The sequence below is a fragment of the Orcinus orca genome, chromosome X (assembly GCF_937001465.1).
Source record: "Orcinus orca chromosome X, mOrcOrc1.1, whole genome shotgun sequence".
In the NCBI taxonomy this organism is placed as follows: domain Eukaryota; kingdom Metazoa; phylum Chordata; class Mammalia; order Artiodactyla; family Delphinidae; genus Orcinus; species Orcinus orca.
Genome location: NC_064580.1, coordinates 131,168,055 through 131,187,490, shown reverse-complemented (window position 1 = coordinate 131,187,490; position 19,436 = coordinate 131,168,055). Strand labels below are relative to the sequence as shown.

Genomic DNA, 19,436 nt, shown 5'->3' with positions numbered 1-19,436 from the left:
TGTCTGGTTTTGGTGGCACGTCTTCTCTAGTAGCTTCCAGAAAAAGAATGCAGAGGAAGTAAACTATTTGAGTTCTTTTATGTTAGAAAACGCCTTTAACCTAAAAATTGACAGTTTGGTTATAGAATTCTAGGTGAGAAAATCGTTTTTCCCCCAAATTTGGAAGGCATTACTTCATTGTTTTCTAATTCTTAGTGCTTCACTGAAAAGGCTGAAGACATTCTGTCTTCTGATTCTTTGAATGTGACCTTTTTTTTTTCTCTCTGACAGTTATTCTCTCGGCATGTTGAAGATATTATTCAACTCTTCAAGATTTCATTGATGCCTTAGAGAAGGCAGCTTTCAGTCTAAAAGTCATGGTTTTAAAGGTAATCAACTTTTACAATCTGGCTGCTTCTAAGATCTGTGTCTAAGTGTGGATCTATTTCCGTTTTATCCTGTTTGGGATCTCTTGAGCTTCTTTTTTTAAAAAATTAATTAATTTATTTATTTTTGGCTGTGTTGGGACTTCGTTACTGTGCATGGGCTTTCTCTAGTTGCGGCAAGCAGGGACTACTCTTTGTTGCAGTATGCGGGCTTCTCATTGCGGTGGTTTCCCTTGTTGTGGAGCACGGGCTCTAGGCATGCAGGCCTCAGTAGTTGTGGCTCACGGGCTCTAGCGCACAGTCTCAGTAGTTGTGGCACACGGGCTTATTTGCTCCGCAGCGTCTGGGATCTTCCCGGACCAGGGATTGAACCCACGTTCCCTGCATTGGCAGGAGGATTCTTAACCACTGCACCACCAGGGGAGTCCCTTGGGCTTCTTGAATTTGTGGATTTATGTCTGTCATCAGTCCTGGAAAATTCTTAGTGACTATCTCTTAAAACCTTGCTGTTACCTTAGTCTGTCTTCCTGAGGCATGGCAGTTAGATTTTTTGTTAGATTTTCTCATTCTATCTTCTGTGTCTCCTATTTTTCAATTTTATTCAAATTTTATATTTCTTTGTGCCTCTGTGCTGCATTCTGGATGCTTTCTTTAGTTCTGTTTTACAATTTACTAATTCTCCAGCCATTTCTTATCTGTGATTAAAACCATCTCTTGAACATTTAAAAACTTTAAAAATTTGTGAAATCCATGCAGAGAAAGCTTTCAACAAAATTCAACACCCATTTATGATAAAAACCCTGCAGAAAGTAGGCATAGAGGAACTTTCCTCAACATAATAAAGGCCATATATGACAAACCCACAGCCAACATCGTCCTCAATGGTGAAAAACTGAAACCATTTCCACTAAGATCAGGAACAAGACAAGTTGCCCACTCTCACCACTCTTATTCAACATAGTTTTGGAAATTTTAGCCACAGCAATCAGAGAAGAAAAAGAAATAAAAGGAATCCAAATTGGAAAAGAAGAAGTAAAGCTGTCACTGTTTGCAGATGACATGATACTATACATAGAGAATCCTAAAGATGCTACCAGAAAACTACTAGAGCTAATCAATGAATTTGGTAAAGCAGCAGGATACAAAATTAATGCACAGAAATCTCTGGCATTCCTATACACTAATGATGAAAAATCTGAAAGTGAAATTAAGAAAACCCTCCCATTTACCACTGCAACAAAAAGAATAAAATATCTAGGAATAAACCTGCCTAAGGAGACAAAAGACCTGTATGCAGAAAATTATAAGACACTGATGAAAGAAATTAAGGATGATACAAAGAGATGGAGAGATATACCGTGTTCTTGGATTGGAAGAATCAACATTGTGAAAATGACTCTACTACCCAAAGCAATCTACAGATTCAATGCAATCCCTATCAAACTACCACTGGCATTTTTCACAGAACTAGAACAAAAAATTTCACAATTTGTATGGAAACACAAAAGACCCCGAATAGCCAAAGCAATCTTGAGAACGAAAAATGGAGCTGGAGGAATCAGGCTCCCTGACTTCAGACTATATTACAAAGCTACAGTAATCAAGACAGTATGGTACTGGCACAAAAACAGGAATATAGGTCAGTGGAGCAGGATAGAAAGCCCAGAGATAAACCCACGTACATATGGTCACCTTATCTTTGATAAAGGAGGCAAGAATATACAGTGGAGAAAAGATAGCCTCTTCAATAAGTGGTGCTGGGAAAACTGGACAGGTACATGTAATAGTATGAAATTAGAACGCTCCCTAACACCATACACAAAAATAAACTCAAAATGGATTAAAGACCTAAATGTAAGGCCAGACACTATCAAACTCTTAGAGGAAAACATAGGCAGAACACTCTCTGACATACATCACAGCAAGATCCTTTTTGACCCACCTCCTAGAGAAATGGAAATAAAAACAAAAATAAACAAATGGGACCTAATGAAACTTCAAAGCTTTTGCACAGCAAAGGAAACCATAAACAAGACCAAAAGACAACCCTCAGAATGGGAGAAAATATTTGCAAATGAAGCAACTGACAAAGGACTAATCTCAAAAATTTACAAGCAGCTCATGCAGCTCAATATCCAAAAAACAAACAACCCAATCCAAAAATGGGCAGAAGACCTAAATAGACATTTCTCCAAAGAAGATACACAGATTGCCAACAAACACATGAAAGAATGCTCATCATCATTAATCTTTAGAGAAATGCAAATCAAAACTATGAGATATCATCTCACACCGGTCAGAATGGCCATCATTAAAAAATCTACAAACAGTAAATGCTGGAGAGGGTGTTGAGAAAAGGGAACCCTCTTGCACTGTTGGTGGGAATGTAAATTGATACAGCCACTGTGGAGAACAGTATGGAGGTTCCCTAAAAAACTAAAAATAGAACTACCATACGACCCAGCAATCCCACTACTGGGCATATACCCTGAGAAAACCATAATTCAGAAAGAGTCATGTACCAAAATGTTCATTGCAGCTCTATTTACCATACCCGGGACATAGAAGCAACCTAAGTGTCCATCAACAGATGAATGGATAAAGAAGATGTGGCACATATATACAATGGAATATTACTCAGCCATAAAAAGAAAGGAAATTGAGTTATTTGTAGTGAGGTGGATGGACCTAGAGTCTGTCATACAGAGTGAAGTAAGTCAGAAAGAGAAAAACAAATACCGTATGCTAAGACATATATATGGAATATAAGAAAGAAAAGGTCATGAAGAACCTAGGGGCAAGGTGGGAATAAAGACACAGATCTACTAGAGAATGGATTTGAGGATATGGGGAGGGGGAAGGGTAAGCCGGGACGAAGTGAGAGAGTGGCATGGACATATATACACTACCAAATGTAAAATAGATAGCTAGTGGGAAGCAGCCGCATAGCACAGGGAGATCAGCTCGGTGCTTTGTGACCACCTAGAGGGGTGGGATAGGGAGGGTGGTAGGGAGGGAGACGCAAGAGGGAAGAGATACGGGAACATATGTATATGTATAAATGATTCACTTTGTTATAAAGCAGAAACTAACACACCATTGTAAAGCAATTATACTCCAATAAAGATGTTAAAAAAATTGTGAAATCCGGCATATGCATATAAAGGTGCAGAAAACATCAACATTTAGTTTAGGAAGTAATGTTAATGTAAACACACATTTAATTGCTATTCGGATCAAGTACACTAGCCTCCTCATGTCTCTCCAATCACCATCCCCTTCTCCCACTCTAGTGGGAACCACTATCGATGTTTATGCTACTGAAGCCCATGCTTTTCTTTCTTTTTAAAAATTAATTAATTTATTTATTTTTGGCTGCATTGGGTCTTCATCGCTGCTTGTGGGCTTTCTCTAGTTGCGGCAAGCGGGGGCTGCTTTTCGTTGCAGTGCACAGGCTTCTCATTGTGGTGGCTTCTCTTGTTGCAGAGCACGGGCAGGCAGATTCTTAACCACTGTGCCACCAGGGAAGTCCCCATGCTTTTCTTTACAGCTTTACTTCCTTCCTGTGTATGCATCCCTAAACAACATCATTTCATTTTGCCTGCTTTTGAACTTTATATCAGCAGAACCATATATAGTATGGATTCTTCTGTGTTTGGCTTCTTTTGTTCAACATTATGCTTGTTCATTGATGTTTTCAAGGCTGTAGTTTATTTTTATTGTTGTATAGCAGTAAACTGTTGAATATATTACAGTTCACTTACACATTCTATGATGATAGGCCAGGTGGGTTGTTTCTAGCAGCTGGTTATTGGGAGTATTATTGTACCTGCCTTTCAAGGATATATCTAGGAATGCAACTGCTGGGCCATTCAGTATGGATGTCTTCAACTTTATGATATTACCAAATGCTTTCCCAAAATATTTGTACCAATTACTCTCCCACCAGGAGTGATTGAGGGTTCCTGTTGCTCCATGTCCTTTCTGAGATTTATTATAGTTTAAGTTTTGCCAATCTGCTAGGTGCATAGTGGTATCACATGTTTTTTTAAATATCAAGGAATAATTTGCATAGAATAAAATACACAGAACCAAAATATCTATTACACTATAATCACTCCTTGCTTCCCACTGGGAGAGCATTTTCAGATTGAAAACAGTAATGAAGGGCTTCCCTGGTGGTGCAGTGGTTAAGAATCCGCCTGCCAATGCAAGGGACACGGGTGCGAGCCCTGGTCCGGGAAGAACCCATGTGCCGCGGAGCACCTAGGCCTGTGTACCACAACTACTGAGCCTGCACTATAGAGCCCGTGAGCCACAACTACTGAGCCCACGTGCCACAACTACTGAAGCCCGCGCACCAAGAGCCCGTGCTCCACGAGAGAAGCCATGACAATGAGAAGCCCGCGCACCGCAATGAAGAGTAGCCCCCGTTCGCCGCAACTAGAGAAAGCCCGCGCACAGCAACGAAGACCCAACGCAGCCAAAAATAAACAAGTAAATTAATTAATTAAAAAAAACAGTCATGAAGGTGCTTTTAGTTAAAAAGTAGAAACAGAACAGAGGCTCCACCTGTCTTGGCCTCACCTACCTCTCCTACCTCATCCTTGTCCACTGTACCATGGTCTTCTGTGTTCCAGTTAGGCTGCTATGTCCATCTTTATTTTAGAGATGAGAAAACCGACCCTCTGAGCGGTTTATTTTTTTATTTTTATTTTTTATTTTTTTGCGGTACGCGGGCCTCTCACTGTTGTGGCCTCTCCTGTTGCGGAACACAGGCTCCAGACGCGCAGGCTCAGCGGCCATGGCTCACGGGCCCAGCCGCTCCGCAGCATGTGGAGCATGTGGGATCCTCTCGGACCGGGGCACGAACCCGTGTCCCCTGCATCGTCAGGCGGGCTCTCAACCACTACGCCACCAGGGAAGCCCTGAGCGGTTTATTAACTTACTCAAGGTCTCAAGAGTGGTAGAGTCGGGATTTGAACTGGGCTCTATCTCCAAGGCTCTTACTATTATCCTTCACCATGCAACAGACTCATTTGTTTGTGTTACAGCAGAACTGTCCACCCTAGGCTGTCAGCTCTGTGAGACCAAGGAATATGTCTGGCTTCTGTACCACATGGTAGGCGCTCAGGAAATATGTGTTGAATGAATGATTAGATGAAGGAATGAACCTGTTAGGATGCAAATCTCCCTGCCTATCTCTTCTATCCATCTGGCAGTAGCAATACAGCAAGCTGTATGGATTAATGGAAATGAGTTTATTCCATGCTCTACAAGAACAGTTCTCTATAAAACGAGACCCACTGTTGGTAATTCTTGGAAGAGAAGTCCAAGAACAGACAGGGCAGGTGTGGAGGGGGTTGCTAGCCACCTGGAGGTCATAGTGAGGTACACCCATAGAGCAAGGAGCCAGGTGCTGAAGAGGAAGGGAGAATGTCCAGTCTGTGTTGGGCCCACCTCAGATGCACAAATCTTGCAAATGAAGTACTTGCGCATATGCATAAGTACTGTTATAGAGTGGAGAAATTTGTGTCTAATTCTCCCACCATTTGCATCTCACAGAAGTACCTGTTTTGTGATTCTCGTTTCCCAATGCAGGCGGAATACACTAAGAGCCCAACTGCAAACTTCCCCTCCAATGTTCTGTCCTGCAGATCCCTGTCATCCAGTAAGGCTGGCCCCAGTGGCCCCTCCAGCCTCTCAGATGGGGAGCTGGCCCGGAACTTGCAGGACAGTGTCAAGCACCGCATCCTGTACCTCTCAGAGCAGCTGAGAGTGGAAAAGGCCAGCCTGGACAGGAACACTGTGGGCTTCCTCAAGCTGGTGTCCACAGCTGGCCGGCAGCAGGCCCCCCACGTCTGGCAGGCCTTAGAGAAGGTGAACCAGCGTGCCTCTGCCACCGTTGCCCAGATTGAGTGAAGGCTCCACCGGTGTCACCAGCAGCTGCAGGAGCTGGAGGAGGGCTGCAGGCCCAAGGGCTTAGTGCTGAGGGCAGAAAGCAGCCTGGGGTACAACCGTGAGCAGCCCAGCGAGAAGGCTCTGTTTCAGAGTCCCCCAAGCCAGGTGCGGAACACTGCCCATCCACCGACCTGTTTGATGTAATTAGACACCTCTCTCCAGAGAGTCACTCCGCAGCCTTGCAGCAGGGGAGGTCCTCGGAGACCAAGCATGGGGCCCAGCTGTGAGCCCTGCTGTGGGAGAAGGTGAAGGAAGAGCGGATCAAAGTCAAGACCTTCCACCTCAGCTTGCAGGTGTCCTATCAGAGCCTCAAGGAGCGGTATGTGACCAACCTGCAGGCATCGCTGGAGTCCCTCTGGGAGGAGAAGTGCAGGTGAGGCAGACCCCTTGGCCGCCTGAGCTCTGGGGTGGGTGGAGGGTGTCTGTGTTCCTCTCATCCCCTGCCCACCGTGCACGCCTGCCTGGCCCTCTCCCGGCCAATGGGGCTCTGACTGGGCTCACACCGGCCTGCGGTGGCGGGGGGGCCAGCAGATGCCTATCGTCAGCCAGGCAGGTGTCCGCTGGTCCCCATGTGCCTGAGAGGTGTATGATGCATGACTGGAATCGCCTTGCCAGCCCTGGTTCCTTCACCTGGGCTCATGGCTAAGTTGGGGCACAAGGTCCTGTGTGGGTTATTTGTTCCAACAATGACTGCCTTCTGCAGAGTGCTTCCCCCCGCCCCCCTGCCCCTGTGTGGGGGGTTGATATTATTTTCATCTAAGGTCAGACTAGGGCCCACCAACAGGAAAAAAGGTGAACTCAGTCTCTCAAAGGACCCCCCCATTTCTTTCTTTTTTTTTTTTGCGGTACGCGGGCCTCTCACTGTCGTGGCCTCTCCCGTTGTGGAGCACAGGCTCCGGACGCGCAGGCTCAGCAGCCATGGCTCACGGGCCCAGCCGCTCCGCGGCATGTGGAGCATGTGGGATCTTCCCGGACCGGGCACGACCCCGTGTCCCCTGCATCGGCAGGCGGACTCTCAACCACTGCGCCACCAGGGAAGCCCTCCATTTCTATCTGGACACTTCCTGGGGTCCCAGCCGCCCTCAGAGGTGCCGTACACCCTCCTCTGCATTAAATAATCCTTACAGCAGCTTCACCAGGCAGGGAGGGATTCGCTGAGATGAGCCCACATTCCCAGCACTTTCACGGAAGAACTCTGCAATCCCTTTAGCATCTGTGTGTTTGTGGGGAAGTGGTGATGGGAATCAATCGTCTTGTTTTCACAGAGAAATCCTACCCACATTGACGCCACTTGACAAATCCCTCAAGAGCAGTTAAGGAGTACGAAGGTTCAACCCATGGTCAAATAAGGTAGCCAGTGAGAATTCAGATTTCTTTTGGAGGTGATTTTCTTTTTGAAATTTTGAATTTTATTTTATTTTTTATACAACAGGTTATTATGAGTTATCCATTTACGCATATTAGTGTACATATTCAATCCCAATCTCCCAATTCATCACACCACCACCCCCCGCACCCCCCATTTTCTTACCTTGGTGCCCATATGTTTGTGCTCTACGTCTGTGTCTCTATTTCTGCCCTGCAAACCGGTTCATCTGTACCATTTATCTAGGTTCCACATATGTGCATTAATACACGATATTTGTTTCTCTCTTTCTGACTTCCTTCACTCTGTATGACAGTCTCTAGATCCATTCACGCATCTACAAATGACCCAATTTCGTTCCTTTGTACGGCTGAGTAATAAATAATAGTAATAAAGCTCTTCTTCACATGGACTGATTTCTTGTCTAGTTGTATCAACTAGCCATCTTCTCACATGGCACAAGAGGATGAGGCAGCCGTCTGGGGCCTCTTCTATAAAGGAGGTAATCTCATTCATGAGGGCTCCCCCCTCATGGGCTAATCACTTCCCAGGGCCCCACCTCCAAATGCCATCCCTTTGGGGGTTAGAATTTAACAGGTGAATGAGGGGGAGAGGTTTACAAATATTCAGTCCATAGCAGTGTCTGTCCATCTATTGTTGCTCCTATGTTCCCTTTTTCCTGCTGAGATAATCAAGGTTTTCATTTACATTTTAACTTCTCTACTGCCTTTTTAGGCAATTATCAGTTTTCGCTGAAACTTTACAATTCACCTATGAACTGGAAGAAAAACCCTCACGATGTCTGGGTCTGCAAAGTGCCTACCTTACCCTCTCCCCGGAGAGGTGTCCCATGGGTGCTGAGCAGGAATCGGACTCTGGACCCCCGCCCTCACCCGCAGCAGCCCTTTCCCTCCATTGCCCACAGCAGAGGCCAGACTCAGATGAAACGTTCAGGGAAATTTATTAAACAGAAACATTGACTGAAACCATTGAACACAGGGCATAACAACACACAGAGGAACTTCTAACGGCCACCGGAGCTCACGGGTCCCGGCCCCACCCAGGGTCCTCAAAAAGGTGCCTCCGCTACACCCCACCCGGCGGCCCTCCATCTCCCCCCAGTCTCCCTTCCTGAGGGCCCCGCGGGTGGCCTCTCGCCAGGAAGATGGGCGTCGGCCATGCCCGCTCCCCCCAGGGCAGACCCTCCATTTCTGGCCCACATGCCCGGGGCCTGGCCCTGCCCTATGGCGGGCACAGGACAGCCCCACAGCAGGGCGCACGCCACCGAGCCGGGGACGTGGAGTCCCGAGGAACAACGGGGTGGCCCAGCAGAACACAAGCCCTGGGGGGCCTCCCGCAGACCTCCTGCAGCCCCGGTCAAGGTCTTCCTTCCCAAGGTCCCAGGTGGGATCCCAGGTCCTGGGGTGGGCGCTGGCTGTGACCTCGTCCATCCCGTCCTTCCCGCCGGCTCCTGGGACTGGGCTCGGGGTCTCCACGCCGCGCAGGGGTTGGGGGAACTGCTCAGAGGAGAACACATGCACATTTCCACAACAAGAAGCAGCGCTGGGCCTGAATCTATGCCCAGAAAGCACACGTTGAGCTCACGACACTGGCCCACAGAGACCAGAGCCTTGGCTGGCTCGTGGCGCACCTCAGGGCTCTGCGAGGGGACGATGGCTAGGGTGTGTGTGTTGGGGGGAGGGGAGCGGGGGCTGGGGGTTTCCTTGACACCTGGGTCCTTCTGGGGCCTACAGGGACACATTTGGGCTTGCCAGTACAGGGAGCAACCTGCCCCAGGGGATGATGAATAGGGGTCCCCTCTCAGGAGGGAGGCCCAGGCACCTGGAGTGGCCCCTAATATGGGGCCAGTAGGCTGCCAGGCCTGGCCTCCCCCTGCCTCCAAGCCTGGCAGCCCCACGGCCTGCTGAGCCTAGTGGCCCGAGGTGGACCCCGGGGGGCTCATCTCTGCAGCCCCGTCCTCATTTCCCGGCTCTTCTGGGATGGGCTTGAGCCCCTCCTCGGGGGTCTCCTCGGCCTCCTGGCCTCCTGCCTGGGCGAGGCCCTCTGGCTCCCAGCCAGGACCTCCTGGGGCCACCGGGGAAGCACTGCCCATCCGGCCAGGCATGGGGACCCCGGGGGCATCTGAGGGTCCTGCCTGACCTAGGCCCGCAGGGGCGGCAGCACTTCCATCTTCCTGAGTGGCCGCGGACGCCTTGCTGGTCTCCCCAGGGCCAGGGGCTGCCCTGGCGGCACCATGGTCTTCAGGGGCTGCCCCGGCGGCACCATGGTCTTCAGGGGCCGCCTCGCCAGCCTTGGCAGTGCCGGCAACTGCCGCACTGGCCTCCTCACGTGCCGGGTGGTCCTCGGCGCTCCCTTCCTTGGAACGGGCGGCCTGGGCGGTGGTATCTTCACCATGTGCAGTGGTGCCTGCGGTGATGGCCTCATGGGCCGGGGCGGCCTGGGCGGCTGCTGCCAGGACTGCAACGTCCACACGGGCCTCTTCCTGCCCTGGGAAGTGCTCCCTGCTAGCCGGGTCGGCGTCCCAGGCCTCGGTCTTCTGGATGAGCCGCAGCATCCCCGCAAAGCCGGGAGGCCTCCTCATCAGCCGCCTCCTCCTCAGTGTGTCCCGGAGCGTGTCGTTCAGCCGGGCCCGCGTCAGCACCTGCCGGGCGCGCGCCTGGTCCGCCATGGCCGGGTGGATGGCCCCCTTCTCCAGGGCCGACTGCAGCAGGCCTTCCAGGCGCATCACGTACGCAGAGAGAGTCTCCTGGGGCCGCTGGGCACAGGTCACGAACTTCAGCCGAGCACTCCCCCGGGGGTCCTTGTTCCCAAACACCTGCACCAGCGCGGCCAGGCAGTCCTGGGCAGCCAGCTCGGGATCTTCCGCCAGGAGGCCGCGCAGGAGGTCCAGCGCGGGGCCGCGCAAGCTCTCCACCAGCCTCCTCCTCCTCTCCCTCTCAGACACGTGGCGCCACAGGTGCAGCGTGTGGCTGGCCTGCTCCAGCCAGCTCTCAGAGGACCCTTCCCCGTGGCCCGGCTCTTCCATCCCAGAGAAGGTTCCCAGCTCCTGGTAGCCCATGCTGTCCAGCACGGGCTGCAAGGCCTGCCTCCACTGCTGGGTCCCGGGCCCTGCCTCACCCATGGCGCCTGCCGCTGTCACAACTGCTTCCTCAGGCGCAGCCATTGCCCCGCCCGTGGGTCCTGCCACACTCAGAAGTCCTGCCACGCCTGCAACATTTCTGTAACCTGCAGCTCCTTCCTCATCTGACTCAGCTCCTGCTTCACCTTCAGCTCCTGCTTCACCTGCAGCTCCTTCCGCACCTGCAGCTCCTTCCTCATCTGACTCAGCTCCTGCTTGACCCTCAGCTCCTTCCGGACCTGCAGCTCCTTCCTCACCTTCAGCTCCCTCCTCACCTAAGGCTTCCTCCTCACCTGTGTCTCCCTCCATACCTGCGACTCCCGCCTCCCCTGCAGCTTCCTCCTCCCCTGCAGTTCCTGAGTGACCTGCAGTTCCTGCCTCACCTTCAGCCCCCTCCTCACCTGCAGCTCCCTCCTCACCTGCAGCTCCCTTCTCACCTGCACCTCCCTCCTCACCTTCAGCTCCCTCCTCACCTTCAGCTCCCTCCTCACCTTCAGCTCCCTCCTCACCTGCAGCTCCCTCCTCACCTTCAGCTCCCTCCTCACCTGCACCTCCCTCCTCACCTTCAGCTCCTGCTTGACCCTCAGCTCCTTCCGGACCTGCAGCTCCTTCCTCACCTTCAGCTCCCTCCTCACCTGCACCTCCCTTCTCACCTTCAGCTCCCTCCTCACCTGCAGCTCCCTTCTCACCTTCAGCTCCCTCCTCACCTAAGGCTTCCTCCTCACCTGTGTCTCCCTCCATACCTGCGACTCCCGCCTCCCCTGCAGCTTCCTCCTCCCCTGCAGCTTCCTCCTCCCCTGCAGTTCCTGCCTCACCCGCCCTGCCAACCACTGCTTGTCCCTGGGGCTGCGCAGGGAAATTGGGTCTATCCTGTGAATCAGCATCAGGGGCCTGGGGCAGGCAGACCACAGTCCAGGGCCCTCCCTTGCCTGGTATTTGGCGGGGGAGCAAGCTTCGATTTAAACACTCAGCAAACTCGACCAGGGCAACACTCGACCCCAGCTCCTTTCTGTAGACCTTGCCCAGCACTCGGTATCTGCCCAGGGAACGCAGGGCAGCCTGCACAGCCTCCTGGAATTCCTGGTCTTTGCAGTCATCTGGGATTCCCAGGATGAGCAGAGATCGCTGAGCGTTCACGCCCATCGACCTGCACCAGTCCCGCAATACCGCCAGAGCCATCGCCATCTCCGAGGACCTGAGGGTGGCGGGAAGCGATCAAGCAGGAGTGCACAGGCTGTTGGAAGTGTGGGAACCGGCCTGTGGGTGCAAAGAGGAGAGAATCATGTTTGTGCCACACAGCCCACCCTAGTGCCCCTCACAGCAGCAGCCTGGAGCACCTCCCTGCCCTGTTTGGTTTGTTTGACTTTAGGACACTTTTTTTATAAATTACAGTTATTTACAAGATAGAAGGCTAGGGACTTCCCTGGTGGCGCAGTGGTTAAGAATCCACCGGCCAGTGCAGGGGACACAGGTTCGATCCCTGGTCCGGGAAGATCCCACAAGCCGCGGAGCAACTAACCCCACGCGCCGCAACCACTGACCCAGCGCTCTAGAGCCCACGAGCCACAACTACTGAAGCCCACATGCCTGGAGCCCGTGCTCTGCAACAAGAGAAGCCACCGTAATGAGAGGCCTGCGCACCGCAACGAAGAGTAGCCCCCGCTCGCTGCACCTAGAGAAAGCCCGCGCGCAGCAACAAAGACCCAACGCAGCCAAAAGTAAAAATAAAATTTGAAAATAATAACAAAAGAGCACTTGTTGCGTACGACTCAAGAAACAATAATAAAATAAAATAAAATAATTTTTAAAAAAAGACAGATAGAAGGCCGTCACCTTTTCTACATTTCTGGCCTCAGTTTTAGGAAGCTGCCTTTTTTCCAAGGAATTTTTCAAGTCTTCCAATTTGTTAGCATAAACATTTCCATAATGTCCCATAATATTCCCCTATATCCTCTTTGTTAATGTACATCTGATCCGTAACGTTGGCCCTCTTTCATTCCTCATATTGGGGATCAGCGTTCTTTCTATGTTTCCGTGATTCATCGTTCTAGGACTTGCTCGGTTTCCTTGCTCTTTTGAAAGAAGCGCGTGGCTTTGCTCACCGTGTCCATAATTTGCTTTCTATCACTGATTTCCTCTCTTAGCTCTCTTATTACTTCATTTTATGTTTCCTTTGCTCTTCTTCTTCTAGCATCTCTCAATGGACTGTTAGCTCACTGATTTTATGTCCTGACTCTTTTCTAACAGAAGCATTTAGAGGAATACAGTTTCCTCCTGTTGCTTTTTGCTGCCTCCCACTAATTTTGGTAAGTTGTGCTTTTTTAGTATTCACTTGGAAATATTTTCTAAGTCCCTCTGTGATTTTTCTCTTTGATCCATGGGTTTCCCAATATTTGAAGATATATTATCATTAGTACCATCAAATAAAATTCCCCCGTGATGAGAAAACTTATCATGTAAACTTGCAATACTGCTAAATTTATGGAGACTGTTTTACAACTCTGGTATGGCGTGTCCGGGTGAATGTGCAAAGCACCCTCGTAAAGAATCTGTGTACTGTGTGTGGAGGCCAGGGCCTTGCCCTGCCCACCCACCTCTGCAATTCCTGTGCCACCCGGACAGAGGCGACCTGAAGCTCTCGATGCCTCATGCAGTGGGCCAGAGCCCCTCCCTGGACCCCCACAAATCCATCTGCCATGGCCAACAGCCTCCACCAGATCACAGCAGCCCCAGCGCCTCCCCCTCTCAGCTTCACTTACGCTCCCCCGTGGCCAGGCGGCTCCTCCCCGACCCCTCGCACTACATCCCCTCCATACACCCTCCCCCACCCACCAGCTGGTGGCGCTCCGCTCTGGGCCCTGGAAGCCGGGCGCCCCGCCATGCGTAGAGGTCAGACTGCCTCTCTCACCTCCCCACACCGGGGAGTCCTCCCCCGAGCACACTCAGCGCCAGGGGCTCTCGCTTCTCGTACCCCAGACGCAGAGCCCACCCGTCTTGCCCCCGCCCACCCGGGAGCCGGAGCCCCCTAACTGCCACGAGCGTCCTCCCCCCCCCACCCCACGCCCCGCCCCGGCGGGAGCTCCCCTAACGCCTACCGCACCCGCGCCCGGGAGTCCTCCCCATCGACCCCCGCCTCAGCCAGGAGTAGCTCCCCCTTCCTCCCGCCACACGCAGCAGCCGTTAGCCCTCCCCGCCCGTCCCGTCCTCCCCACCCCCGCAGCCAGTCGTCCTCTCCTCTGGCCCCCAAAGCCGGCCCCACCCGACCAGCAGGAAGCCCTCCGCTCAGGCCCCCCCCACGCTTAGCCATTAGCCCCACCCTCTGCACCCCGACTCCAGAACGCCCCCCACCAGCCACCCCGGAAGCCAGCGGTCCTCCCCTCTGACCCGCTCACTGGGGGACCCTTCCCTCAGCCCCCCTTCAGCCCGCTACCCTCCGCCGCCGCTCCCCCACTCCCAACCGAGCAGCCCGTAGCCCTCCCCCGACCTCCACTCCTTCCCGGGGCCCCCGGTACCTGCGGAGTCCAGCCCCCGGCAAAGCCCCCGCCTGTCTCCTGACTCGCTCTGACTCTGTGGCTGGCTCCGGAGTCCCGCTCACGACGGGCTGAAGAGCTCGTCTCAGCAGAGCAGCCAGGAACGGTGCCGCCGACTGTCCCAGGCACTCTGTGCGAACGCCACGTGGGCTTCCGGGTGCTCCCGGAAGCCCCAGGAAGATGAGGGAGAAAGTTCTAGACGTCTCTTTACCGAGAAACTGGTTGGATCAGAAGAGCACGTGAGGAGGCGCTCTGCTACGGAAGCAGCAGTAGCCATGCGCACTGAGGGCCTGAGGTCCCAAGGCTTGGCGCCTCCGGAAGCAAAAGACACGCCCATTGGCCTTCCACCAATAGGAAGGCCTCCTGCGAGGCTGCGGAGTTTGGGGAGCAAACTTGGCGATGCAGAGCCCGTTGTGGCAAGTACGTCCATTTGTCTTTACAGGTGGTTTTCTACTGTGATTGATAATGTCATAAACCTATTCTTATTTCTTTGGTTTGTTTTAATTTTTGAATTTTATTTTATGTATTTTTTTATACAGCAGGTTCTTATGAGTTACCCATTTTATACATATTAGTGTACATTTGTCAATCCCAATCTCCCAATTCATCACACCACCACACCCCTGCCCCCACCATTTTCTCACCTTGGTGCCCATATGTTTGTGCTCTACATCTGTGTCTCTATTTCTGCCCTGCAAACTGGTTCATCTGTACCATTTATCTAGGTTCCACATATGTGCATTAATACACGATATTTGTTTCTCTCTTTCTGACTTCCTTCACTCTGTATGACAGTCTCTAGATCCATCCACATCTCTACAAATGACCCAATTTCGTTCCTTTGTACGGCTGAGTAATAAATAATAGTAATAAAGCTCTTCTTTATATGGACTGGTTTCTTGTCTAGTTGTATCAACTAGCCATCTTCTCACATGGCACAAGAGGATGAGGCAGCCGTCTGGGGCCTCTTCTATAAGGGAGGTAATCTCATTCATGAGGGCTCCCCCCTCATGCGCTAATCACTTCCCAGGGCCTGCGGGAGGACTGAGGGGAGCCTGGACCCCAGAACACAGTTGGACCTGGGAAGCCAAAGGGCGGGATGAGCACGTGCAGCACTTCCTGACATCCGGGTCTCAGAGACGCTGGGGAGGGGAGTACGGGGCGGGGTCTCAGAGAGGCTAGGGAGGGGGTATAAGGGTCGGGGTGTCTGGTGGGCACGGGAGAGAATCCCAGGTCCTCCGTGGAGTCAAGGTGAGGGCCCTGAGGAAAGACTTAACAGAGCCTGGACCGCAGAACAGAGTTGGTCCTGGGAGGCCATAGGGCGGGATGAGCACGTAGAGCAGTTCCTGACATCCGGGTCTCAGAGACGCTGGGGAGGGGAGTACGGGGCGGGGTCTCAGAGAGGCTGGGGAGGGGGTATAAGGGTCGGGGTGTCTGGTGGGCACGGGAGAGAATCCCAGGTCCTGCGTGGAGTCAAGGTGAGGGCCCTGAGGGAAGACTGAGGGGAGCCTGGACCCCAGAACAGAGTTGGCCCTGGGAGGCCATAGGGCGGGATGAGCACGTGCAGCACTTCCTGACATCCGGGTCTCAGAGACGCTGCGGAGGGGGAGCACGGGGCGGGGTCTCAGAGAGGCTAGGGAGGCAGTATAAGGTTCGGGGTGTCTCGTGGGCACGGGGAGAATCCCAGGTCCTTCGTTCAGTCAAGGTGAGTGCCCTGAGGGAGGACTGAGGGGAGCCTGGACCCCAGAACAGAGTTGGCCCTGGGAGGCCATAGGGCGGGATGAGCACGTGCAGCACTTCCTGACATCCGGGTCTCAGAGACGCTGGGGAGGGGAGTACGGGGCGGGGTCTCAGAGAGGCTAGGGAGGGGGTATAAGGGTCGGGGTGTCTGGTGGGCACGGGAGAGAATCCCAGGTCCTGCGTGGAGTCAAGGTGAGGGCCCTGAGGGAAGACTGAGGGGAGCCTGGACCCCAGAACAGAGTTGGCCCTGGGAGGCCATAGGGCGGGATGAGCACGTGCAGCACTTCCTGACATCCGGGTCTCAGACACCCTGGAGAGGGGGAGCACGGGGCGGGGTATCAGAGAGGCTGCAGAGGGGGTATAAGGGGCGGGGTGTCTGCTGGGCACTGCGGAGAATCCCAGGTCCTGTGTGGAGTCAAGGTGAGGGCCCTGAGGGAGCACTGAGGGCAGCCTGCAACCCAGAACTCAGTTGGCCCTGGGAGGCCGTCACGTGCAGCACTTCCTGACATCCGGGTGTCAGAGAAGCTGGGGACCTGGGATAAGGGGCGGGGTCTCATGAGGGCAGAGGGTAAAATGTCAGGTCCCTGGTGGACTAAGGTTAGGGCCCTTAGGCAGGACTGAGGGGACCCTGAGGGAGGACAAAAGGGACCCACCAGATCACCGCCCTTGCAGGTGGCCGTGGCAGGCCCCGGGGTGGGATGAGCACGGTAGGCCTGTCCTGACGTCCTGACGTCAGGGTCTCGGAGAGACTGGAGACCTGGTATAAGGAGCAGGGACTCACACTGGCAGACGGGACAATCCCAGGTCCTGCCCAGAGTCCAGCCTGCACGCGAGGAAGGAAGGACTGAGGACGTTAGACCCCGACACAGGGAGGGATCCTTTGCCCTTCCGCGGGGGCCTTGGAGGCGCCAGAGCATGGTCAGCAGATGAGATGTTTCCTGACCTCTGGGTCGGGGTCCTCAGGAGGTCAGGTGTTTGGTGTGAGGGGTGAGCCTTCAGGTCCACAGAAGGTGGACTCCCAGGACCCCGAGGGAGGACTGAGCAGACCCCCAGCCCTGGAACAGGGGCCTCAACAGAAACCTGCCCCTGTGGTCAGCGCTGGGAGGCCAGGCAGGATGTGAGGAGGAGGTGAGGACCCAGCATCTCCCCATCCTAGGACCCTCGGGAGGCCCTGGGCAGGTGCGGCCACCTGTGGGGCCCCCTCACTGCTTTCTGTTCAGATTCGGGGTCCTGTTCTGAGTTTCCCCTCCGGCCTGCAAAGGGGAGGGTCCAGGCCCTTAAGGGGAACAGTGAGCACGACGAGCGAGCCCCGAGGGGACCACCCACCCCAGAACTCAGAACTGGGGGGACCTCACAGAGTCCGGCCCAATCCTCCTACCAGCACCGAGGCCCAGAGCTGTGCCACAGTGTACACAAGAGGTGCGCCCTCCATTCCTCTTACAGGGGCTCCAGGACCCGGGAGGCGAAGGCCCAGGTCTGAGGACCGTGTCCTCAGGGCACAGAGCAGAGGAGGCCCAGGCAGCGCCAGGAGCCAAGGGGAGGTGCGTGCCCTGAGTGTGTACCCAGGGGCTCCCCCTCCCAGAACAGAGGGGACCCCACAACACCCAAGTCACCCCACCGCCCTGTCAGCCCCAGAACCTGGGGCCGTGCTGGCTGCACCCTGAGGAGCCCCCTCACTTCCTTCTTCAGGTTGGCAGGGGACAGGCCACCCGGGAGGAGCGCCCCTGTGAGGCCCGAGGGCAGCCCTTAAGACGAGACCTGTAAGTGGCCTTTGTCAGGGCTGCCCAGGGTGCCTTTCTCCGCCGAGGCCGCTCACACCCCCTCTCTACCCCAGGTACGAGGTCCCCTGCCCACACTCCCGTGGGCGGCCCGACCCCAGTGATCAGGCCCCCGGTCGAGATGAGTGAGCTCCGCCAGCCTGAGGCCGACCTTGAGGCCCCAGTCCCGGCCCAGGGTCCGGTGGAGGCGCCGCTGCTGGGGGCTGCGGGGGAGGAGGCCGCATCCCCCTCGTCCTCCGCCTCCCCTGGCGCCCCCTCCTTCTCCGCCTATGCCGAGCCCTTGTCCCGTGAGGCACTTGTTGCGCTGATGGCTGACCTGGTGGGGTTCCTGCTCCTCAAGTTTCGTACCGGGGAGCCAACCTCCGAGGCGGAGATGCTGAGTACGGTCCTCCGGGAGCATCGGGACCACTTCCCCGTGGTCCTCCGCCTCGTTTGCGAGTGCCTGCAGCTGCTGTTTGGCGTGGACGTGAAGGTGGTGGACCCCCGCCAGCGCACCTACGTCCTGGTCCCCACCCTGGGCCTCACCTGGGATGCAGTGCTGAGCGACTGGCAGTGCACGCCCGAGGCCAGCCTCCCTCTGCTGGTCCTGACCATGGTCACCCTGTTCGGTGACCGCGTCCCTGAGGAGGAGGTGTGGGGAAAGCTAGACACCCTGGGGTTTTGTGGCGGGAGGGAGTTGCTCACCGAAGTGTGGGTGCAGACGGGCTACCTGAAGTACCGGCAGGTGCCCCACAGCGACCCTGCCCGCTACGAGTTCCTGTGGGGTCCCCGGGCCTACGCGGAGGCCAGCAAGTGGCAGGTCCTGCAGTATCTGCTCAGGAGCAATAGCATGGATCCCAGGTTCTTCCCATCCGTGTCTGCAGGGAGTGTGAGCGATGAGGAAGAGGGAGCCTGAGCCAGTGCAGCAGCCAGTCCCACGTTCAGCAGCTTCTCCCGTGGGGCAGGAAGGGGGGCTGCTCCTTCACTCTGAGTTTGAAGAGGGAGCGGTCAGCCTTCTAAGCAGTGAGAGCCGGGCGAGTTGGGGGAAGCCCGTGTGCAGCATTTTGGGTTCCTGTTGTGTATGTTGACATGGACTTCCATGTCTGTTTTCTTTAGGAATTTTTCAAATGTTGGTTCTTTGAATAGAAGACTAAACAAGCTTCAGTGTCTAACTTTGTGTATGACGTTAATCCCACAGGTATTTGCACTAATTCAGTTCAAGAACAAGAGTTTTGCTGTTTTGTAAGAGAGGTTGGGAAATCTCCCAGTTCGTTTTGTGACCGTGTACAAGATAACAGGGAATTGGAATCAGAACTGCTCTGGAAATGTGGAAGTACTTAGCAGTGATCTAGATGGGGGAAGAAATAGAAAAATAAAAGCCATTGTTGTTCCAATTCTTGCTTCCCTGTCTTGTCTGTCATTCTGTAAATAAAACGAACTATCTCTGTTGAGTTGGATTTGCACGGGTATTTTAAGAAAGTAGGAGAAGGTTCATCTGCGTCAATAAGCCCCCTGCCCACTGGTTTGTTTATTCCGCAGACCTCCACGGAGCCTCTGCTCTCCGGAAGGGCCTGTGTT

At 53.8% G+C, this 19,436-nt stretch overlaps 2 protein-coding genes across 5 annotated transcripts in view; one reads left to right on the top strand and one right to left on the bottom strand.

The window, feature by feature from the left end:
* Window positions 1-356: 356 nt before the first annotated feature.
* TEX28 (testis expressed 28) overlaps window positions 357-19,436 on the top strand; it is a 66,867-nt gene continuing 47,787 nt past the window's right edge. The window contains 3 exon segments of the mRNA XM_049704556.1: window positions 357-368; window positions 5,967-6,408; window positions 6,411-6,699. Of these exon segments, the coding sequence (XP_049560513.1) occupies window positions 357-368; window positions 5,967-6,408; window positions 6,411-6,699 (743 nt within the window).
* Window positions 8,637-19,436, bottom strand: part of LOC125962965 (paraneoplastic antigen Ma6F-like) — a 43,277-nt gene continuing 32,477 nt past the window's right edge. For 2 of the 4 annotated variants that reach the window (XM_049704551.1, XM_049704553.1), the window contains one exon: window positions 8,637-10,098. In XM_049704551.1, coding sequence (XP_049560508.1) covers window positions 9,623-10,098 — 476 coding nt within the window. In that variant the 3' untranslated portion in view covers window positions 8,637-9,622. Of the gene's footprint in view, window positions 10,996-19,436 lie in introns of all 4 variants that reach the window. The other 2 variants (XM_049704554.1, XM_049704555.1) reach the window with 1 other exon arrangement.